The sequence below is a fragment of the Pelodiscus sinensis genome, chromosome 3 (genome assembly GCF_049634645.1).
Source record: "Pelodiscus sinensis isolate JC-2024 chromosome 3, ASM4963464v1, whole genome shotgun sequence".
Lineage (NCBI taxonomy): Eukaryota > Metazoa > Chordata > Testudines > Trionychidae > Pelodiscus > Pelodiscus sinensis.
The window spans coordinates 28126166-28150873 of NC_134713.1; the positions used below are offsets into that span (position 1 = coordinate 28126166).

General features: G+C 42.6%; 1 protein-coding gene across 2 annotated transcripts in view; it reads right to left on the reverse strand.

Annotated features, from left to right (window-relative positions):
- Positions 1 to 473: 473 nt before the first annotated feature.
- ASAP2 (ArfGAP with SH3 domain, ankyrin repeat and PH domain 2) overlaps positions 474 to 24708 on the reverse strand; it is a 180548-nt gene continuing 156313 nt past the window's right edge. The window contains exons 23-28 of one of the 2 annotated variants that reach the window (XM_075923513.1): positions 23237 to 23395; positions 18127 to 18295; positions 16425 to 16492; positions 14796 to 14902; positions 8148 to 8270; positions 474 to 2989 (exon numbers count right to left, since the gene is read on the reverse strand). In XM_075923513.1, the coding sequence (XP_075779628.1) occupies positions 2915 to 2989; positions 8148 to 8270; positions 14796 to 14902; positions 16425 to 16492; positions 18127 to 18295; positions 23237 to 23395 (701 nt within the window). In that variant the 3' untranslated portion in view covers positions 474 to 2914. The remainder of the gene's footprint in view (positions 2990 to 8147; positions 8271 to 14795; positions 14903 to 16424; positions 16493 to 18126; positions 18296 to 23236; positions 23396 to 24708) is intronic. The other variant, XM_075923514.1, reaches the window with a different exon arrangement.

The following is a 24708-nucleotide window of genomic DNA, read 5'->3' on the forward strand; positions in this document are numbered from 1 at the left end:
CTTCTTTGGTATTGACAACACTGCCTAGTTTTGACCTGCAGATGGGGGAGGGCGGGAGAGGAGAAAAGTATTAACATAATTTAGTTAATCAGAAAAAACTGAAAGTCTCTTTTTGGATCTGGAACTATTTATAGTCAGTCACCTTTCATGAATTGCTTAGATACATTCTGCAGACCCCTGCGATCCATGGGTCACTACAGGTTGAAAACCTTTAGTATAGAGAAAAGCTTAAATCACCTCACAGGAGGTTTTAAAAAAATAAGTTGGACAGACACCAACAGGGACAGTCTAGATTTACTTGGTCCTGCCTCATCTTAGACATCTGGACCAGATGACTTCTCATGGTCTATTTCAACCCTTTAGCTCTGATTATAAAGTGCAAGTACAAAGAAACCTCAAATGAACAGTTATCTTTTACATTTTTGAAACAAACGGTTTAAATTGTACAAAGTCAAATAAGGAAAATAATCAACTGATTTTAAAAGTAGTTTTATTTTGCAGTCATTTGACTGGTTAACAAGAGTAAATTTATTAATCATGCTCTAATTATAAATCACTGCATCCAGGACATTGAAAATAAGAGTTGATTTAGGTTATACAGTATATACAGTTGCTCTGCAACCAAACAAAATAAAACAACTGAATTGAATATAATACATCTCAAATACCATTCTAAAGCTGCATTTTAAATGTCAACTGTTCCTTTTAAAAACAACACAGCAACCTACTAATCTGCCCAGTAACAGATTTCTGCATCATAATCTCTTGAAGTCAGTCAGCTTTGATGAAAACATGCCAAAATTTTGGGAACTAAAATTAAGTAACTTTTTTATTATTAATATATATCTACAGTCTGTTCAGAATCTCTACTGCAATTTTCTTCCCACAGAGGAGCAAAAACAGAGTGCATACTGTTGAAACCTGGGGCAAAATTTCTTCAAGGGACAGTAAGATCTTAGTTACCATCAACACAGTGCTAGTAAACTCTATCCTGAAAAAAATTACTTGATCACAAACATAATTAACATGATTAAAATTTAAAAGTTTGCACACTTTCTAGTGTAGCTGAAGTTACATTTGCATCAATGTTTTCATATGATGTAATTGATGCCAGATAATCAGGACTGATTGCAGGCTGTTATAGATTCTACAAGATTCTGATTAAAAATACTGTACATGGGAGAAGTGAATTGTGCAAAATAATGTTCATTTACTTTCTAGAAACATAGAAAATAGTGTTTAAAAAAACTCTGAACATATCAATAAGTGAATAAAACTGTAGTGCTACACTATTACTAATATATATTTCATTGGGAACTTTGAAAATGCAGACTAATTATCTTCAAAACTTGCAACAAAATATCCTGAAACATTCCAGTTTGTTCCATTTATAATGCAGCAACAGCTTCTCACAGAGACGACAACTTGTCTATCATTTGTACCATTTTTTAAAAGTTGATGTAAAGGTGAGATCAACAGCTTTACTTTTCTAGCATTAATGCCAATTTTTCTTAATATAAAACATTGGCCTTTTTCATCCCTGTTATAACACTGAGGCCAACAGACACAATTTGTCAGAAATTCAAAGTTCTCTTGATAAATCTAGAGATACAATAGTCACAAAACGTGATCAAAGCCAATGTGACCTAGACATTAATTTCTAATCCTATGCTATCAGTTTTTTCCTGTAGCATAAACAAAAGAACCAGTACAATATCACAATATACAAACATCAAAATGACGTTAGCTCTCTATTGATGTTTTGTAATATTCCATCAATCAACTGGGAATTATGAACGGCCTAGTCTTTTGTTCACAAAATAGTAAACAAGTTTAACAGTGTAGCTACCATCGATGTGGGTATATTATATATAAATACAGAGTGAGTTAGCAAACTAGTATTTAATTGTTTGCAAGGTAGTGGTACACTTTAAAAAATATGAAATAGGACATAACTGATGCATACTTGCGAGTTTGCCAATATTTATCCTTATTCAGTAGAATATTCAAATGTTCCACTAAAGATAATCTTTGTGTACGAACATGTCACTGTGAGCAAGAAAAAGCAAGAATACAAAAAGTCTAAACACCATAAGGAAATGGTTTTTAAGAAATGCTCTGCAATCCACCATCCTTACAGGGTTTTAAGTAAATTTCAGGAAATGCAGCTTTCATATGCTTGAGTTAATTTAGTAACTCAATAATATTGCTAAGAGGTTTAATTAACCAGACGTAGTCAAATTAATATGACTAAAAATGGTTGTAAATACAGAAAGGACATTTCAAAACAAGTTACATATACATGTAGCATAAATGAAACAGGTTCAAGCTCATTAAAATTAGCTAAAAGATTTCAGACAACTTTAAGCAAATATCCACATTACATCTGAATGAAAGAAAGAAGTCTACTTCAGTGGTGAACTGAAAAGCTTTTTAGCTTTACCTGCCAAATCACCCAAGTTCAAGCGTTCAAGATTTCTTCTTTTGCACATATTGATGTCCTTGGTTAGAGCCTGATATTGCAAGGAGCTGAATACCTATTTAGAACTACTCAGGTTTTAGGATTCCATTCTAAAATTTAAAACAGTAGAGGGAGCTAGCAGAATTTGCTGCCTTGTTCTACAAAGTTACTCGATTTACTGTAAGTTGTTTGCAATATTTTAATGTGCACACATTCACAGACTCCTGAACACCTTTCTGTAAAGCTTTGCACTTCACCTTGAAAAAGATTTTAAAAAATTGATGAAGAGCTACACAGAAAAAAAAATCTGTTTAAGTTCCAGAGAGTGAGAACTGTGGTAATAATAGGTCAGGTAAAGTACACAGGAATCAGGAAGTGTTCTGATTGGAACAAATCAAAACAGATTTCTACAACAGCTGGAAATTAGAAATGTCTCCACATGTCAGAAGCAATTTAGTCGACAATAAAGTGCACAAATGAGACTGGGAAAGCGCCTTTCCTATTAGGCTCCCCATCAATGTGGCCAATCTGGAAAAGACATGCAAATATGTTTTTTCAGGTTAATAAAAATAACTTTAGTCTTAAAAAAGCATCAATTACTCATGAGTAATGGTCATGTTCCTCTCTTCCCCCGTTTAAGCACTTGCTCTGGAGAACCCTATGCCCATAGCTCAGAACAAAACCAATACATCCCTTAGCTCTAGCGCCTTGTGTTTTATTTTGATTAAAAGGAAAGAAATGATACAAAAGGGCTTAATGCTAATTTGTATTCAGGTTGTGCATAAGGTTCCCAAATCTGGAAGCTAGGCACTACATACAAATAGAGATGGGCAAATAATGAACTTTTTTTCATTGCTAGTGATTCCAAAAAAAATAAAAAATCATTTAAAGTTGAACTGAAAATATTTTTTTTCAACAAGTCAAAGAATCAGAAAGCTTTCAAGACTATGTCCAAACAAAATGTTTTATTTCAACCTTACAAATTATTTCATTTTGATTTCAAAGTCATTTTTACAAGAGCAAAAGACTATATTAACAGGACACTGGATGAAGAGGATCAACACACTGGCTGTGTCTAGACTGGCAAGTTTTTCTGCAAAAGCAGCTGCTTTTGTGGAAAAAATTGCCAGCTGTCTACACTGGCCGCTTGAATTTCCGCAAAAACACTGACGATCTCATGTAAGAAATCAGTGCTTCTTGGGAAATACTATGCTGCTCCCGTTCAGGCAAAAGTCCTTTTGCGCAAAAGGACCCGTGTAGACAGGTCAGATTTGTTTTGCGCAAAAAAAACCCGATTGCGAAAATGGCCATCTGGGCTTTTTTGTGCAAAAGCGCGTCTAGATTGGCACGGATGCTTTTCCGCAAAAAGTGCTTTTGGGGAAAAGCATCCGTGCCAATCTAGATGCTCTTTTCCGCAAATGCTTTTAACAGAAAACTTTTCCATTAAAAGCATTTGCGGAAAATCATGCCAGTCTAGACATAGCCACTCTGTATTATAACCTTTAGATTAATGGTCAGGGAACCCGCTCAGAACGTTGGAGATCCAGGTCAATCACCCCTCTGCATGATGTGAGCAGTTATTTAAACAGTGATTTCTCAAATTACAGGAGAGAGCCTTAGCCACAGGGCTAGTCCATAAGGGTGTGTCTACACTGCATCCTTACATCGAAATAAGCTATGTGAGGTAATAACTCACTATTCCCAAATGCTCCTGAGCCGTCGTGGAATGAGGGTTACCAGAACGTTGCAATAAGCTACCCATTATTTTGAAATCTATTTCAAAATGACAGGCTGCTTCAATAGACATGGAATAGCAAATGTAGACATAGCCCAAGATATTCTGGGGTGAGTGATTCTCAGTCTCTCCTGTTGAAACTATTCCACTGGGTATAAATACTAACTGGAACAAGGACTTCAATAAAAATCTCCCACCAACTAGGTGAGTCACCAGACTATACAGTCATTCTCACTCTCTGATATGCCTGAAATGCCTCACTGGGAGAACATGTGAGAGAGAAAAAGGTGAAGAATGGAAATTAACACTCTCCTAAAAATGTGTGGCCAGCCATGCCGCAGGGAATGCTTTGTGAATGTGTGCGGGCCTGTGTTCTCCATGTATTCTGTAGACTAGCTCTTCCCCAGATACAGTAAAATGTCGAGTATAATGCGCACCTATGTATAATGTGCAGCTGCCTTTTAAAAGTCAAAATTCTTGAATAAACTAAACTCTTATCTATAATGCACACCCCCATTATACTCGAAATTTTAAGGTATGCATAGGAAGGAAGGGCCCCCTGCCCAGCTGAGCTCACACCTGCCACGTGGTCCCCCTGCCCAGCTGAGCTCATGAATGCTGAGCTCGCTCCTGCAGGGGGAGCCTCCGCTGCCCAGCTGCCAGCATGCCGAGCTCGCGTCTACTGGAGGAATGTCCCCCGCTCAGCTGTCCACGTGCTGAGCTCGCGCCTGCCGGCCCCCCCGACCCAGCCCATGCCTCACCTCCTCCTCGCCCAGCTCGTGCCTGCCGAGGGTGAATTTAAAACTTTTTTTAAAAAACCTCCTATGGATAATGTGCACCCCAACTTTGATGTTAAAAAAACGGGAAAAAATGTGCACTATACTCGCAAATTTACGGTAATTAGAAAAGTAGAAGGAAAGACTTAAGCTTTCATAAAAACTTTTTGGTTTTACATGGGGCTTTTTGAGGTTACAAAGCATTACTATCAGGTGTGCGATAGTAATTTTGAGCTCTTTAGCTCTGACATCTAACAATATAAACAGAAGTAAGGTGAATGCTTTCATGGATAACTGTCCTTTTTCAAAACTCCTGATTTACTGCATCAGATTCTGGAAAGTACATGGATAATATTGTTTTCTAGCTGAAAGGAAATATAAGCACTGGTTTTGAGAGAAAAGCCAAAAATGGATGGAGCTACTTTCAGTGGTGAAAGTGAACAGTGCAAGTTCTCCTAACCTTACTGATGTTAGACACACAGGGGAATAAAAGCATCCCATCACAAGGTCTGTGGGGGTGTGTGTGTCAGCACTGCAATTAAACACCTACAGCTGGCCCATGTCAGCTGACTTTGGCTTGCAAGGATCACATTAAGGGGCTGTTTAATTTTGGGACAGACTTTTGGGGGAAAGGTTGCAGATGGCTCCAGCCTGAACCCCAAAGTCTACACTACACATAAATAGCCCCTTAATCCACAGATCAGCCACTGTTCTTCAACTGCTGTGCAGACATACATTGAGATCCAAAGCAGAATAGGTAGCAGAGCACCCACTTGCTCTCTCCTTCACATCTTTCAGTAAATAATGTATAAGCAAATTTCCAAATAGTTCCCACACCCTTAGGATTACCCAGATCCTGAAAAGCAGCTCTCCCTTCTATCACACATTCTTAAGGTGAAGCAGAATCTTCCAAATGTTTTGGTCTGTGAGGGATGCTAAAACTAAATTAGGATGGCATTTGTCCTTGATGGTTGGTCTTTTTGACACAGGATGCTCCAGGGACAGGTCTACCATGTACTTCCTTGCCACCAGAAAAGAGATCCTTCCTCCATGGATGTGAGGAGAAATGAGAAGTACATATATACTTGTTTACGCATGTTTTTTCATCTCATTAAATAATGGAAGAATTGTTTTTCGTAATCTTTGTTCAACATGCTTTCATGATTAAAAGGACCCAATGAAAAATAGGGCGAAACACATCTGGTTATAGGAGAGAATGATGCCACACTGGACATGTAACTGAATAGCCTCCAGAGGTCTTGGAGGTGATGAGGTGCACTTGTGCTTAGAGAGAGAGATAGAAGAACAAATAGGTGTTTTTCACAGTTTACACACTGACATTCTACCTGTAGCCTGTGAAGAGAACATATGCCTAGCCAGAAGATTATTGGACTAATCGTGGCTCTTTATAAGAAAGAAATTAGTTCAAGATTGTAGAGAAACAATATCCACAGAATAAAAAGAGGACAGTGGACAACAGTGAGATATTAAGAAAAGTCCATTAGATAATATAAGTCTATGTCTACACCAGGAAGGTTTGGCAACACAAGGGCTACTGACACGCAAAAACTGTCAAAAGTGAAAACCAGTTAAACTGTTTTTTCTGAGTCCCATTGTCAACACTTCATGGCCACATTGCTAGCTCCGTCTGTCAACAGATAGAGCAAAGCAATGTAGGTAAGCATCGCACAGTGCAGTGTTGTGGGAAGGCAGAGCTGATCCTTGGAATTCTTGGGATTCTCTATGGGAGCTCTCTATACTGAGGAATGTCAAAGCAGGACAGCAATCTCTCCAGCCTTCACCCTGCAATAGCAGTCTGCCTGCTGCTGTGTTACTAGCAGGGCAGAATGGGAGCATTCCAATGATCTGTTCTATTTGTTTTTTCCCCAAATGGAGCAGCTCACTCAGCTGTCAAATACTTCCCCAAGCTATGAAAGGGGAGGGTCACATGCCTGCAAGGCAGCAGAGATCACAAAACGCTGAGCATAGTCATCAGGGCAGGCACAAAAACAGTTCTCGACAAAAACAAACAACAGAGGCCAAACTGGCTCTTGGTTGACAATAAAGGGAGGGTAAAAGACAAATGTCTCCCCCAGAGGTGGAAATTTTTTGTTGCCAAAAGTGGGTGTTTTTTCCAACAAAAGTTGCATTGCGGTGCGTACGCTCTCACTATTTTGTCAACAAAAGGCAGTTTTTGGTGACAAAACATGCTAGTGTAGACAAAGCCTAAGTTAAGAAAGCCCTTATTTGAACGCTTCTAGTGTTCAGAGAGGTATACTATATAAAAAGGTAGACAGGTATATTATCTAATCTTTCATATGCGGGGGTGTAAAATACATATTTTAAACACATGAACAATGTTACTTCAGCTGTACCTTATAAAATACTCCATAACATTTTCCTCCTAAGTCAAAGTGACAGGGATGGTCAAGAAATTTCTGTAGAATCAAATGGGCAAGGCACCATGTCACCTAAAGCACAGGCAGTCCACGTCTAAATAATGCAGACAGATTTCTATGGAAGGAGACACTCTAGATCTCTATCAAAAAAGACACCCTCTTTCATCCTTTAAAAATGCAGACTTTATAGGAACTGTTGTCTGAGCCCTAAACTTTTTGCTCTCAATCAAATCAGTAGATCCGAAGGCAGAGGGAGGAGATGACAGAGGTGTGTGTGAGGGTCATGGGGCGATGGAGCAGTGTAACACATTCAGGCAAGGAGTCTGTAAAACCAGATCTCAAAAGATTGACTTGTCAGCTGCTTGTTGCCTAAAGATGGAGAACTATAAGTCAAATTCTATAGAGGATCATTCTCCATAATGGGTATGTCTAGACTGCATTCCCCTGTCAGCAGAGGGATGCAAATGAGGCAGGGATTTAAATATCCCATGCCTAATTTGCATAAAAATGGCCACCACAGACTCAGCACTTTGTCGGCAAAAAGCAGCAGTCTAGAGGAGGATCTGTCGAGAAAGAAAGCCTTTTTAGACAGATTTCTTATGCGACCTGCCTAATCTGCTGACAGAGGGATGCAGTCTAGACATACCCATAGCGTACTTAGAGCTGTAGGTATTTAAATTTCTAATAACTCCATGATGTACTTATATTTTGTCACCAATGTATTTTGAAAGCATGAGCATACTTTGAATTAAAGTTGTGTACAAGAAAATACTCACCCACCACTCCTGATCTTCCTCTCCATCTACTACAATGATATCTCCCTCTGAAAAGGTTAGTTCATCTGGATTATCTGCTACACAGTTGTAAATGGCTTTTACTCTCTTGGGTTTAGTTTTTGACTGCAATACAAAAATATGCACATACAAGTAATAAAACATGCCAAAAGATAAGCAGTTTAGTCAGTCATGTTGGTCCCAGGATATTAGAGACAAAATGGGCGAGGTAATCTCTTTTATTGGACCAGATTCTGTTGGTGACATATACAATATGGTCCAATAAAAGAGATTGCTCCCCCCATGTCTCTCTGAAAGATAAGCAACACAGGCTGGGAACTAAACTCTTTGAGAGAGAAAAAACTAAGTTATCTGTTAACTGGTCTGGTGAAGGTAAACAGACTGTTTGCACAAAATACAAGTTGGGACAGATTGTTAGACATAGGAGACTGACACCATAGATGTAAGATAGCGATTAACTGAATAGTTGTGTAACTGCATCAAATTTTAGCTGTTACACAACTATTTGATACTTCTTCAGGGCAGGGCTGGCAGCCAGTGTGCTCCCAGTTCCACTCCTAGTGAACCACCTGCCACCCTGCACTGCTGCTTCTGTATCAGAGGCAGCAGCACTGAGGAAGGGGTTAAGGGGTAGGCGGCTCTGCAGATCTAGTGCTCGTGGGGAGCCAGCTTAAAAGTCAGCTCCCCATGGGCACCAGCTCCTGACTCCCCGCCCCCTACCCTTGTTGCCTCTGATACAGAGGCAGCAAGGGAGAGGAGTGCATGTAGTCGATAAGATTAACCAATAAGCTCATGCTTGTTTGTTAATCATGTATTCGATTACACTCTGACATCCCTAACTGACATAGGAGCCCATTTAAAATGAAATGGGCAACAACAAGGTAAACAACCAATCACTATGCTTGGATGACTGTGTGATATAGCTCACTGGATAGTTTATCAAGGCTTGGCAGTTTTGAAGGGACCACCAGTGCTGCTTTGCACTGTAGTTTTTCCTGTGGATAAGTGCTTCTCCCCAGCAGCAAAGCACCACTTTCCTGGCTTGGAACTGAGCTCCCAGCAGGTGGCAGAGAGCTTTAAGACTGCGTGGCTTGTGAGAGAGGAAGAAACAGGGAGACGGTACTGTGATGAGAAGAGGGAGGGAAACAGATTGCACTACGCTCCTTCCCTCAAGCTCTCTTAATAGGAGACAACAGGTATTTTGCTGCATTCCAGTCGGTGGGTTGCAACCCAGTGGGTACCCTCTTGTGTTACATTTCAAGGTTACATCCCAATGAAGGAGCAGAATTTCACACCATAATGACTTCAACCCTGTAACTGTTTTTTTCCGCAGCCAATTTAGACTAATATATGTAATTATCCTCCATTTCCGTACGCAGGATGAATGGGTGCATATATGCACTACCAGCAATATAATTAGTAACTTCAGAAAATTAGGTATTTTCTCTTCTGAAGAAGTTAAGCAAAATATAACAGATCCCCATTCCTGACAAAGTCAGAAACTTCAGGGTAAAGTGCAACACACCTAAAGTGTACATTAAAGTGTACAAAACACATGTAGAAAAAAATATTTAAAATAAACCTTCCTACCCTAAACCTGAAAGCTATAGGACAGATGCACTTCACAGAGGTGTCCCCTCTCCCCCAAATGTGCTCTACTTGCTGGCTGTACCCATGATATTTTGACACAGGGGACACAGCAGAGAAGGCTGGGAAGCAACGGTGGATGGATCACTGTAGCAAAACTGCTTTTGTGAAGCAAATCTCACTAAAGTTTCATTTAAGGTACTGTGGGTTCAATCAATTCAGGTTAAGCACTTTATTATTCCTTTCTTTCTCTGGGTGCCCTTTCTTTTTGCTCAGTCTTCTCTTTTCACTCTGTCCTGGGTCATCAGAATACCACCTTGCTGGCATTCCCAGGTATGCAAACTTCACTTTGCTGATATTTTATTCATGTATGTACAATTAAAACTAAACCCTGGATGGAAAACAAATTGCCCCCAATATCTACTTGCAAAGTAAATTAATTTATATTGAAAGCAATTCTATTTTATAGTTTTAACAGGAAGAAAGAAGGCAGAGTATTGAAACATCCTTATTTTACACAGAAAGCTCAGGATAATCAGCTGTTTAAACTAGAGATGTAAAATCCTGGTTAATCAGTTAACAGGTTAAACCTTAGAATCATAGAATTGGAAGAGACCTCAGAAGGTCATAAAGTCCAGCCCCCTGCTCTAGGCAGGACCAATCCCAACTAAATCAACCCGGCCAGGGCTATGTCAAGGCGAGACTTAAACACCTCTAGGAATGGAGACTCCACTACTTCCCTAGGTAACCCATTCCAGTGCTTCACTACCCTCCTAGGCTATGTCTAGACTGCAAGCCTCTTTCGAAAGAGAGCGTCTAGACTGCACGTTGAACTTTCGAAAAAGCGGCTTGCTTTTTCGAAAGAAAGCATCCAGTGAGTCTGGATGCTCTCTTTCGAAGAAGCCCTACTTACATTGAAGAACGCCTTCTTTCGAAAGAGGAACTTTCGAAAGAAGGCGTTCTTCCTCGTGAAATGAGGTTTACCGCCATCGAAAGAAAAGCCGCATTCTTTCGATTTAATTTCGAAAGAACGTGGCTTGAGTCTGGACGCAGGGGAAGTTTTTTCGGAAAAAGGCTACTTTTCCCGAAAAAACCCCTGAGTCTGGACACAGCCCTAGTGAAATAGTTTTTCCTAATATCCATCCTGGACCTTTCCCACCACAACTTGAGACCATTGCTCCTTGTTCTGCCATCTGTCACTACTGAGAACAGCCTTTCTCCATCCTCTTTGGAGCTTCCCTTCAGGAAGTTGAAGGCTGCTATCAAATACCCCCCCACTCTACGCTTCTGCAGACTAAACAGACCCAACTCCCTCAGCCTCTCCTCATAGGTCATGTGATCCAGCCCCCTGATCATTTTGGTAGCCCTCCGCTGGACCCTCTCCAATGCGTCCACATCCTATTGGTAGTGGGGGGCCCAGAAATGGACACAATACTTCAGATGTGACCTCACCAAAGCCGAATAAAGGAGAATAATGACATCTCTGGATCTGCTGGCAATGCTCCTCTTAATGCAACCTAATATGCCATTAGCCTTCTTGGCTACAAGGGCACACTGTTGACTCATATCCAGCTTCTCATCCACTGTAACCCCCCAGGTCCTTTTCTACAGAACTACTACTTAGCTGGTTGGTCCCCAGCCTGTAACAATGCTTGGGAGTCTTCCGTTCCAAGTGCAGGACTCTGCACTTGTCCTTATCGAACCTCATCAGATTTCTTGTGGCCCAATCCTCCAATTTCTCTAAGGGTATGTCTACACTACCCCGCTAGTTTGAACTAGCGGGGGTAATGTAGTCATCCGCAGTTGCAAATGAAGCCCGGGATTTGAATTTCCCGGGCTTCATTTGCACGAAGCCGGCCGGCGCCATTTTTAAATGCCGGTTAGTTCGAACCCCGTGCCGTGTGGCTACACGCGACACGGAGTAGCTAGTTCGGATTAGGAAGCCTAATCCGAACTAGCTACTCTGTGCCGCGTGTAGCCACACGGCACGGGATTCGAACTAGCCGGCATTTAAAAATGGCGCCGGCCAGCTTCGTGCAAATGAAGCCCGAGAAATTCAAATCCCGGGCTTTATTTGAAACTGCGGATGACTACATTACCCCGCTAGTTCAAACTAGCGGGGTAGTGTAGACATACCCTAAGTCACTCTGGACCCTATCTCTGCCCTCAAGCGTATCTATCTCTCCCCCTAGCTTAGTGTCATCCATGAACTTGCTGAGGGTGCAATCCATTCCCTCATCCAGGTCATTAATAAAGATATTGAACAAAACCGGTCCTAGAACCGAGCCTTGAGGTACTCCGCTAGAAACCAACCGCCATCCTGACATCGAGCCGTTGATCACTACCCGCTGGGCTTGGCCTTCTAGCCAATCTTTCTATCCATCTTACTGTCCATTTAGCCAATCCACATTCCCTTAACTTGCTGGCAAGAATATTGTGGGAGACCGTATCAAAAGCCTTGCTAAAGTCAAGGTATATCACATCCACTGACTTTCCCACATCCACAGAGCCAGTTACCTCATCATAGAAGCTAATCAGATTGGTCAGGCACGACTTTCCCTTTGTGAATCCATGCGGACTATTTCTAATCACTTTCCTCTCTTCCAAGTGCCTCAAAATGGATTCCTTAAGGATCCATTCCATGATTTTTCCAGGAACCGAGGTAAGACTCACTGGCCTATAGTTCCCTGGATCGTCCTTCTTCCCTTTTCTGAAGATGAGCACTACATTTGCCTTTTTCAAATCATCCGGGATCTCTCCTGACCGCCACGACTTTTCAAAGATAATGGCCAAAGGCTCCTCAATGACATTTGCCAACTCCCTCAGTACCCTCGGATGCATTAAGTCCGGACCCATGGATTTGTGTACGTTTAGCTTTTCTAAATAGTTCTTAACCTGCTCTTTACCCACCAAGGGCTGTCCATCTTCATCCCATCTTGCGTCACTTAGCCCATTAGTCCAGGAGCCCATCTTCTCCGTGAATACAGAGGCAAAGAAAGCATTGAGTACTTCAGCTTTCCCCACATCATCTGTCACTAGGTTACCGCCTTCATCCAGTAGAGGCTGCACACCCTCTCTGATCACCTTCTTGTTAACATGCCAGTAGAAACCTTTCTTGTTATCCTTCACATCCTTAGCCAGTCGCAATTCCATTTGCGCTTTCACCTTCCTGATAATCCCCCGGCATTCTCGAGCTATACATTTAAACCCCTCCCTGGTCATTTTCCCAAGTTTCCACTTTTTGTAAGCCTCCTTTTTGTGCTTAAGTTCACCAAGGATTTCCCCTCTAAGCCAATCCGGTCTCCTACCATGTTTGCCTCTCTTGCTATGCGTCAGGATGGTTTCTTTCTGTGACTTCAATAAGGCTTCTTTAAAATACTGCCAGCTGTCCTGGACTCCTTTCCCCTTCATGTTAGCATCCCAGGGGATTCTGCCCATCAGATCTCTGAAAGAGTCAAAATCTGCTTTTTTGAAGTCCAAGGTGTGTATTTTACTACTCTCTTTTCTTCCTTTGGTCAGGAACACACTTACAGCTGCCATCAACAGGAGTCACGGGTCAGTTCCTGACTCCTGTGGGCTGGAGCAGTCCTAAGCTCATGGTGGGCTGCTCCTGGATACTGATTACCCATTCACATCCCTAGTTTAAACCATGACAGAAGAATTATGAATTAATGGCACCAGTGGTTTCAAATATGAATACACATTCCACGGTCCAGCGGCTCATCAGAGCAAAGATAAAGAGAATGAAACCATTCAGGACAATTATTCCATCTTAGCTTAATTAGAAAAGTGCAAAATATCCAATATTATATATTCAGAGAGGCAGTGTGGTCTAGTGAACAGATCAATGGGCTGTGTATTCAGACACTCATGTTTTATTCCTGGCTCTGCTATTGGCCTGCTGGGTGCACTTGGTCAAATCACTTCACTTCTCTGTACCCCAGCTTTCTCCTCTGCAAACTGAGGCTAATGATACTGACCTCCTTTGTAAAGTCTTTGACAGCCTCTGGTGAATAACACTCTCTCATAGCTAATTTGTTGGACAGATGGGATGGAAAGAGAAGAGAAACATTATAAATTGTGGTCTGTGACAAATACCAGAGGTCTCCTATTTCAACAGGCCTGCAAGCCTGGCAGAAACAAAAAGATACAGACTCCACCCTGAAGCTCCTCTGTATGTGCTTAAGAGAAATTACACATATTTTTAACTTATTATTAGTGATAGTTATTTGTATTACAAGAGAGCCTAAGGGCCCTATCAGAGAGCTGGGTTCCCTTTCATCGGGTGTGCCGTGCACACAGAGCAAGCCCTAGCCTGGAGAGCTCACAATCTAAACAGATAAGACTGAGGCTATGTCTTCACTAACGGAAGACAGAGAGTGTCATGATCAGTCTTCCAGGGTTTGATTTGAAGAGTCTAGGTAAGACTCTCTAAATCAAACTCAGAGGATGCCCCTGTCAGCATCTGGTACTCCTGCTCCTGTTTTTTGCTCCTGTTGGCCCCTCGCTGTGGGGAGGGGAGGGAAATTCAAAACAAGGTATGTTGACTCCAGCTACGTAATTAACAAACTTCCCTTTTAGTGTAGACCTGGCCTTTGAGAAAAGATGCCAAGGGAAAAACAGCACAGAGAGATGATGCAGCCTGTCAATGTCATACAGCAGCCAAATGAGTAACAGAGCTCAGGTCTCCTGACTCCCAGCCTAGTTTCCTATCCAATGGAACCATGTTGTCCCCACAACTAAGGCCATGTTCATGCTTACAGTGGTGCAGATAGCTGTATAATTGTATGATGCCACTGAGACAGCGCTGTACATTTTTCAGGAAATGTAGAGTATATGTGAGGTATCTGTTACAAAATGTATGAGTGTTTAATAAAACAGATGGGCTTAGCCTTATTAATGATTTAGTTTTACACTTTGTTTTTTTGACAAAATGTTTGGGTAGGGGGGAGGCACACTGTTACACCAAACTCTCTACTATCACACTGTCACATGCAATTAAAAAAAAAAAAAAGACTGAGCTCAAATTTTTTTCTAACTTACCATTTGTGACTTCCTTGGCATTGGTGCTGGTGGTTGGATCTGTGTTGAAGTGCTTGCTATAGAACCAGTTTGTGTTACAGAAGCCTCAGATACAGAAGAGGATTCTCCTTTTGTTAAAAGTAAGCAAAACAATTTGAAGTGATGACATGTTTTTAAAAAGTTATAAATATATAACGCTACACTTAAAATCAGTTTATTCTTGTTATTGAAATATGCAAGTTATACTTCTTCCTTCAAATGTTCTGCTCCTGGTGGTTCTCCCTCAATTCCTAAACTGATTGTTTCATCTACAAACAGCTCTCTGGCATTAAAGACAGTTATGTAAGAGCTTTTCAATACTCCCGTGATGCAAACTAAAGAAAACCTAAGAAAGGTGAGATAGGTAACCAGGGTGAGCTATATGCTTTTCCATTTCCTCACATACAGTCATCAGACTGGAAGGGACCTACATAGGTCATCTAATCTAGTCCCCTGAACTCAAGGCAGGACTATGCAACAACCACACCATTCCTCATAGGTGTTTGTCTAACCTGTTCTTAAAAACCTCTAATGACGCTGAGATTTCACAGCCTCACAAGGGTGAGGGCTCCCTGACAGGAAATTTTTCCTAACGTCCAACCTAAATCTCATTTGCTGCAATTTAACCTATTCTCAAAGGTTAACAAGAGCCTTTTTCTCACCCTCCTCCTCGTAACAACTTCTATGTACTCGAAAAATGTTGAATCTCCCTTCAGTCTTCTCTTCTCCAGACTAAACAAACGTGGAGAAGAGAGGACTAAGGGAGGGGACAAGATAACTGTTTTCTAGCACATCATTCATTTCAGACTGCCCTCTTGTTATAACTTCTCTATGCTCAAAAAACTGCACATCAAAAAGTGTTCATTTTACTGGTTGCAAAGCTTTAATCAGATGCTGCATCCTGAATGTGCCCATGGAATGTATTCCAGACCTCTCCACAGAGGGCCAAGAGAAGAACTCCCATGGCCTTCTGAAAGACACACGAATAGTGAATAGACCTTTCCTTAGCTCTGAAGAGAGATCCAGGACAAGTACAGAATGGCCATACTGAAAACCAATGTACAGATGTATAGATTTATAAAAATGGTGGAAAGGGAAATTGAGAAGTGAGAAATTAATTTTCCTGAGTGTCCCCATATAGCGGGGCTGGGGACCTCAGGCCTGTGGCCCAGATGCGGCCCCTAGCTTGCCTCAATCTGGCCCTCGAGGCTCAGGGATCTCCCCATCATAGGGCTGGAGCACACAAAATCAACTAGCCTGGGCCCCCTATGCTCTGTTGTGTGAGGGGAACGTGAAGAGCGTCTTTCTCCTTCTCAGTTAGAGGCCATGTTAGTGAGGGGGTTGTTCCCCTCCCCCCGTTCTCATTTGTGTGCAGCCCTTCCGACTGATTTTACTGTAGGTCAGCGGGCCCCGACCCAAAAAAGGTTCCCCTGCCAAATAGACTGCATAGTGTTGTCAAACACACAAAAAACAGAACCACACTAAAGAAACTTTCTCCCACTCTAAGCTAGTTCAGTTACAGTAATCTTAGAAGTCTTAATGGGAGATTTAAAAATAAACATTACATTTATTTTTAAATTAAGTAACGAGGACTCTTTATACTATAATTACCAGACTGTTGCAGAGATCCTGGTCCTCTAGGCTGCCCCTTGTGAGTTATACCAGATAACTTGTCAATCCTATTCAGAAGAAAATTAAGCATTCATCTATTCAAAAATAAACCAGAACTTTCAAGAGTGTGTATATATAATAAAATACATTTAAGCTATTTTCAAAGATTAGATAATATATAACTCTTTCTAGGACTTTAATGTATTCATAGAAATAAAACTACTTATTTTGTTGTAAAGCATACTTTATCTGCTTATTTGAAAATAAGTGACTAACCTGTTCATAGATCCCATTTGATCAACAAATGTAGTGCAAAAGAGTGATACAACTTCAACCATATTTTTTTGTAAATGAGACTAATGCCTTTTCATAATTTCTGAGGTTTCCTCTAAAATGCTAGGTGTAAAGTTCTTGGGTAACAAATTGCAATTGCTATTCTAATGTTACCATTTTTTTATTATTATTACATCAGAATTAGAACCAACTGGGCCCTTGTTGCTTCCAACTACCATTAAGACTAAATATTATGTCAATATCAAGTACAGGCAGTCCCCGGGTTACGTACAAGATAGGGACTGTAGGTTTGTACTTAAGTTGAATTTGTATGTAAGTCGGAACTGGTACATATTGTAGTCAGCCGCTGGTCAGTTTCAGCAGCGGCTGACTTGGGGACGCCTGGGGCAGAGCAGCTGGGGTGCTGCTGGGTTGGTCCAGTAGCGCCGCACCTCGGCGCTGTGGGACCAACCCGGCAGCCCCCCAGCTGCTCTACCCCAGGCATCCTGATTCAGCCGCAGCTGAAACTGACCAGCAGTGAGAAAAGCCTGGTCTGCTGGGGGGGAGGGCGGGACGCTAGCTGCTCGCCCCCTCCCCCCCCCAGCAGACCAAGCTTTTCTCGCCGCGGAGGACGGGGGCGGTGGGACCGCGGCACGTCTCAGCGATCCCGCCGCCCGCGTTCTCCGCGGCGAGAAAAGCCGCTCCGCGTCTCCCTGCTCTGCCCCCCCAGCAGACCAGGGAGACACGGAGCGGCTTTTCTCACCGCGGAGGACGCGGGCGGCGGGACCGCCGAGACGCGCCGCGGTCCCGCCACCTGCGTCCTCTGCGGCTTTGCTCCGCATCTCCCTGGTCTGCTGGGGCGGCCCCCCCCCCCCCCCCCCCCCCCAGCAGACCAGGGAGACGCGGAGCGGCTTTCTCGCCACGGCGCGTCTTGGTGGTCTGCTGGGGGGGGGGGGGGGGGGCGCAGCTAGTTCGGGGTTCCCTCACCCCGTTGTTAAGTAGGGATCCGACGTAAGTTGGATCCACGTAACCTGGGGACTGCCTGTATTAGAGAGCTAGCTATGTTAGTATGTATCTGCAAAAGCAACATGGAGTCCTGTGGCACTTTACAGACTAACAATTATTTGGGCATAAGCTTTCATGGGATGCATTATCAAGTCTGTCAGAAGAGTTCAATAAATTTTGGAATTAGAATTCCTACAGAGTTTGAGTCTTAATGCTGGCATTCTAACTATCTGTTCCATAAATATTTCTTCTCAGATTACATGTCCTGTAAGATGGTGAATTGCATTAAGTGCCTGTTGTCATTGGCAGAAAATAGGTTTCCATAATTTTATAAGGTTTCATGGTACACATAAATGTCATTCCTTTAAGATCTAAGACAATTAAATAAGCTGAAGTGTTTTATGAATTAAATAGCATCAATTACCCAGTCGCAGGCTTCTTTTGAGAGAGTCTACTCGGAGGTTGTGGAGGCAATGGAGGTGGTGTAGGTTTAGATTGTGGAACAGCTGGTGGTTGTTTTGACTGCTGGTTTAAAGCTTCTATAACACTGGCTGTCTTTGCAACAGGAGGTGGTGGTGCTGGAAAGAGTATATCTATAAAAAAGACAAAGAAGAGAATGTGATGGAATTAAATTTTTATTGAGTGTATTATTCTTAGAATCTTTAGCAAGGGTGTTGGAAAGGCAGCCGCAGGCTGGATCCATCAGCTTGGTGGGTCATATCTGGCCCATTAGCTGCCTCTTGCCAACTCCTGGTTTATGGCAATTTTGTTGATAGTATTTTGTGAGAAGTTCTGTAAAGAGGGACTTCTCCTTCACCAGACATTAATCATAGCATGACTTTAAAAGAAATGTTTAGAATTAAGTGAAATAATTAAAAATTTTCCTCTTTAGAGAGGCAAGATGGTTGAAGTAATATATTTGAACCAGCTTCTGTTAGGAAGAGAGACAAGCTCTTCTACAGCTCTGTCTAAGCTTGAAAGCTTGTCTCTATCACCAACAGAAATTGATCCAATAAAAGATATTACCTTACCCACCTTGTGTCTCTTCTGTATTGGCACCGACGGGGCTACAACAGCACTGCATTTTTCTTTTTTGGTCAGTTCAACTACAGAATGGCAGAATATTACACCACCTCACACTTAAGTTTTCCAATTGTCATTTGTATTCCTAAAGCTAGCAACAACTAAGAACATCATACAGACAACACATTGTATGTAACACCTCTGTGTAACACTTCTGTTATACAAACTCTTTAATATTAATGAGAAAAATATAATTAAAACCCTACATAAACACATTGAGAAATCCCTTAAATACTGGTGGTAGAAGGAATTCCCTGCTAAACCACTACAGCAACCAATCCCCCTTGGTCTGTTGTAAGAAACTATTCATACAAATTGCTGGAGGATGGATAACAAGCCAAAAACCCTCCAATTACCTACCTTGTGTAACTTGTTCTTTGAGATGTGTTGCTCATGTCCATTCCATGTGTGTGTGTGCGTGCATGCGCCTTGGGCACGATCTTCAGAAGATTTTCCCTAGTGATACCTCTTGGGTTGGTTGTGGAGCCCCCTACAGTGAAGCCTCCATAGCGCTGCATATAAAATCCACTGATGACTCAAAGCCCACTCAGTTCCTTCTTGCTGGAACATTCTGTCAGAGGGGAGGCTGGAGGGTTGGAATGGACATGAGCAACACATCTCGAAGAACAACCATTATGAAAGGTAGGCAACCATTTTGTCTTTCAGTAATTACTCATATGCATTCCAATATGTGATTTACCAGCAATCTGTATGGAGGAGGAAGAGGATTTCAATGAGTCACTGCTTGCAGAACTGTCCTGTCAAATGCAACATCATCCCATGCCTACTGAGTTATGGCATAATGTCCAGTAAAGATGTGTATGGAGGGCCACATTCCTACTCTGCAGATGTCTTGGATATGGACATGTGCCAGGAACACCACGGAAGATGCCTGCCCTCTGACTGAGTGATCCATCAATGGGGGGCTGGGAGTTTGGCCAGGTGGTAGCTAGGGATGAAGAAGGTTTACTGGTTACCTGGTAAGCACTAGCCTTACCAACATTCTTACCAGGTAACCAGTTAACCGGAGGGCCAGGCCCAGCCAGAGCAGGTTCCCCCCGCCTGCGAAACCCCAGCCCTCCACGGTTAACTGGTTTACTTTTTAAATGGGTGTGGTCCCATGTAGTGGCACTTAGCTGAGGCTGTAGAGCACACTCATTCTCTTACCCTGTAAGTGGTCTGAGAGCTTTTAGCTTAAGCAGTAGAGGCTCATGCACTAAGCTCCAGAGGTCCCAGGTTCAGTTCCACCTGACGATGTTATGTTTACCTCCCTAGCCATAGCAGGTTTTAGAACATGACATGATCCAGGACAAAGAGACATTGGGATATAATCAGGAGTCGCTTTATTCTCTCAGCTATACGTACGAAGAACTGTGGCAATTTGCAAAATGACTTAGTGTGCTCAATGTAAAAAGCCAGTGTATCCCTTACATCCAGGAAATGTATGCACTTGCTCACAGTTGTTAGCATGGGGTTTCGGGAAGAACACCAGCACACAAATGTCTTGATTAACATGGCAAGGAACATGATCTTTGGTAGGAACACACAGTGTAGGTGCAGCTGCAACTTATTTTTGTAAAAGACAGAGTACAGGGTCTCTGAGGTGAATGCCCACCGCTTTAACACCTGTGTGGCCGATGTTATAGGCACAAGAAAGGCCATCTTGTAGAAGAGATGGGCAGAAGGTATCCATGAGTTCAAACAGCAGCTCCATGAGCCATGAAAGGACCAGATTAAGTTTCCACTGTGGTACTGGTTGTTGTACCAGGGGGTACAGCCTGTCCAAACCTTTCAGGAAGCACCCCACCATCAGGTGACCAAAGAAGGAACTGATGGAATACTGAGATAGCTACGAGGTGGACCTTCATTGATGACACAGCCAGACGTTAGTGCTTTCAGTACTGGAAATAGTCAGGAGAAAGGAGAGAGTGACTTGCTGTGGGGATATGCCCCGCTGAAGGGATCAAAGAGAGAAGCATTTCTCCTTGCTAGATAGGTAGCATGGGTGGACGGCTTATGTCTGCCTAAGGATTTTAGGGTGGCCCTGGAGTCCTTCAAAATATTCAGGTCAGAATCAAGTTTTCTTGATGAACAGGCCCACCTGACTGAAGGGGTGATCCCGGATAGCACACTGGGCCTTCTCCTGTAGCCAAGACACCTGTAGCCAAGAACTGCATTGCATGATAATGGCCGTGGCCCATGATGCTAAGTTGGTGGAGTCAAAAGTTGCCTGCAAAGAAGTCCTGGCAGCCTTCTTGCAGGATGTCTGAAAACTTCTGCCTGGCTTCCAACTGGAGAAGCTCCTGGAATTTCGACAGTGGGTTCCAGGCATTAAACACACAGTGGCTTGGTATCACCTGCTGGTTGGAAATAAGAAACTGGAGCTAGTGTTCCCTGTAAGCTGAGTGCTTGGGCAGCCACCCGGTAGAGATTTAGGTGCCTCACAGCTGATTAGCAGAGCACCAGCAGAATATGTTTCTACTGGTAATGCACATCTGCATATGTCTCGGTGCATGTAACAAAATTTATTCCACACACGAATGGGAAAGATTAGAGGGAACATTGGCTGGAGCCCACTGGTCAAGCAGATCTTGCAACTGACAAGATCCAACATTTTCACTTCCTTATTTTTGGCAGCTGACCTCGTCTGTCCTTTGCACTCCCTATGGTTCACTGCATTGACCACTAGTGACCCCAGTTGTGGGTGGGTGAACAGGTGTTTGGATTCTTTTTGGAGGGACAAGGTAGCACCTTTCACCCTCCTTGGCCACAGGTGGTCAGTGTTTGCCACAGCACCTTAGTAATTGCTTGGATGGTCTTAATAAGTGCAAGGCTACTGTTGCAGAGTCTTGGGGGACAAAATGTCCATAATTGGAACTGAGTCTTCAATAGCTTCCTCAGTGGGCATGTTGAGGCTCTGAGCTATACGCCTCAGCAGATCCTAGTAGGCCTTCAAGTCTATAGATGGAAGAAACAAGGGATCACCACTTCATCCGGTGAAGACAAGGAAGATGTTATGGGAAGGATATGGTCTTCCTGACCCTCAGATTCCCTGGCAGTGTCCTGTTCTGGAAGCTGGGTAGGAGAGATCGATGAAGAAGGGAACATGGTGACAATCCCTCCCACTGCCCCTCCAGTCCGTATGGGTGCCAGATGGATCCTCAGGGGTAGGAGGTGGTGCTGGAGCTACCAAGGAACGTGCTTGGGTCAAGGAGGCCATGGAAGCGGTCCTGAAAACTCACCCTGGGCCCTGATCCTGGTGGTAAGTGGTATCCAAAAGGGCCACTGTATTGGGGCCGGCCACTGTATTGGGGCCAGCCAATGAGAAGGCCAGGACATCATTGGTGCCGTTGCTGCATCAGCTTAGTGGTGCAGGGACCGGTGCCGAGATCAGGACTGGTACCATGAGCTGCGAGACCCAAAGGAATCAGGTGCTGTTAGCTCTATGGCATCTCTAGCTGCCTTAAACTTATCTAGTGTGGTGGGGAGGTTCAAGTCCTCCTCTAACACCTCACACAGAGGAGAGCCCACAAGATCAGACTCGATGGCCCAGCATGAGGGGCCAGAGTCAACAGTGCTAGGACAGATGAGCTCACTCTGTGGTGGCCTGACACAGACCGCACAACCTCTGTCTCTCTTCTGGTCCTCTTGCTAGAAGAACAGTCCGTGTTGGCTGCCTTCTTCTGTGGCAGTGGGAAGCCTTTTGTGCAAGGGAGCGACACTGATGTTCCTTCCATTCCTCCCTACATGGTGTTGAATCCTGCCACTCCAAGGCAGTGCACTATGCACCATGGGCGCTGGCACTGCTTCCTGCAACAGTGGCTGAAGTGTGGACTCCATGAGGAGAAGTTACATCTCTTGCCTGGCTTAAATCCCCTGGAGCTGCAGCATTAAACTTGTAAATTAGCTTTCTCATGACACTTAAGGCACTCAGCATGTGGGTCCCCCTCAGGGAATACACATTGCCACCCACATTGCACTGTTTGAAGCCATGGTTAGGCTGCATACCCCAGGGGTATGCAGAAAAAATGGGGGGAAACCCTTCCCCCAAAACTAACTTCTAACTATACTACTACAAGAAAAATAACCTCTGTCCTAGTGGGAAACTACTATATATATATTAGACATGAATAACTTGCAAAGCAAGAGGTCAGAAGTTCCATCAACTGTCACTGGCAGCAAGAAGAAACTGAGTGGGCTCTGAGTTAGCAGGGGATTATATGCAGCACCTCAGAGGTGCCACTCTAAGGGACTCCGATGGAAACCACTAGGGAAAATCTTCTGATGACCATGCAGGTGGATCACGCACACACATATTGGAATGTATACGAGCAATCACTTGAAGAACTACAGCTGCCAAAAGAGGAAGCATGAGTTGTGAAAATGAAAAAATAGACTCAACCATGATAAGATGCAACAGCAGAGAAAAACAGGGGAAAGTGAAAACATACTTGTAGATGTTACACGCAATGGTGGCACAGGGGGATGAATAGCTGGCGGATCTGATGAAGATCTCTGTCTGCTTATATTTTCCACTCCTAATGAATTTGTCTTCCACATTGTATTAAATGAAGTTGTATGAACACCAATCCCAAGAACTGAAGGCTGCACTAAAGAAAACAGGAAAATACTGTATAAAAATTATTTGCTGACTGTGTGTGTGGGAAAAGTGCTAATAGTCACACCTGTGTTTTATTTTAAATGGTGTGATAGTATATTGTATACATTGAAAGAAACCACCATCATCTTGTAGCGTATAAGAGAATAAATCATATATGACTGAAAACAATAATATCAGTTTCAGGTGGAAGTATTCTTAACATTTCAGCTACAAAAGTGCTTCTTTCAGGTCAACATTTCAAAATGTGTCAGATTTATAATCCATTTCTCAGCTTATGAATTTGATGGTTAAGCCTTGGCAAAGGCAAAAACTTCTCAGTAAGAAATCAAAAGGTGAGTCCTATGAAAAAAATCATTGAACTCCTGACTGTTGCCTTTAGACACTACTTGAAAGGCACATAATGAACATGCCTGGGAACACACTGACTCAACAAGTAATAAACTTAAAAAACAAAAACTGGTCTGGTAGTACTTTAATGACTAACAAAACATATAGATGGTATCATGAGCTTTCATGGGCACAGCCCACTTCTTCAGATGACTGGAGAAGTGCGCTGTGCCCACGAAAGCTCATGCTACCATCTATATGTTTTGTTAGTCTATAAAGTGCTACCAGACTAGTTTTCGTTTTTTAAGTTTATTTTGTACCAACTAACTCGGCTACCCCCCTGAAGCTTCTCAACAAGTAATGTTAGTTCTAACCTGGAACTTCGGCAAAACTATACTTCAGGGTTTCATCAAAACTAGGACCAACAGCTATAGCACTTGCATTGCTTTTGTGATTTACAACTGATTCCACATTTACTACACTAGGGCTAAAATGCTATATCCCTCTTTCACTAAAGCACACTATAAGCTCTCCTTTTTTATAGCAGAAATTTAGCTAAGTAGCATATAATTTTATCCCTACACAGAAAGCATGATCTCCATATTAAGGAAAGATTAAAAACAGTTAATGTAATGCAGAAATAAGCATTAATTTGGATATAAAGAAAGTATAAACGGATGAGACGATTTAAAGAACATTCTAAAATTAAGAGGATAGTATTATGAAAGGCAGCTAACAAGAGGCTAAGATTAGTGATGACATCATTATGTTCAATTGGGAAAATGAAAGAGGCTAATGAAATAAACTATCGTAAAATATACCATCAAACCTTTTTAAGCCAACAGGCATATTTTTCATGGCATGAGCAGCATCACATGGGTGCCAAGTTGGAGGGGAGGATGGGAGAAAAAAGATAAATGACAGTATTTTGAAAGCCTGCCATTTAATCTAAGGGAAATGGGGTAAAATTTAGTC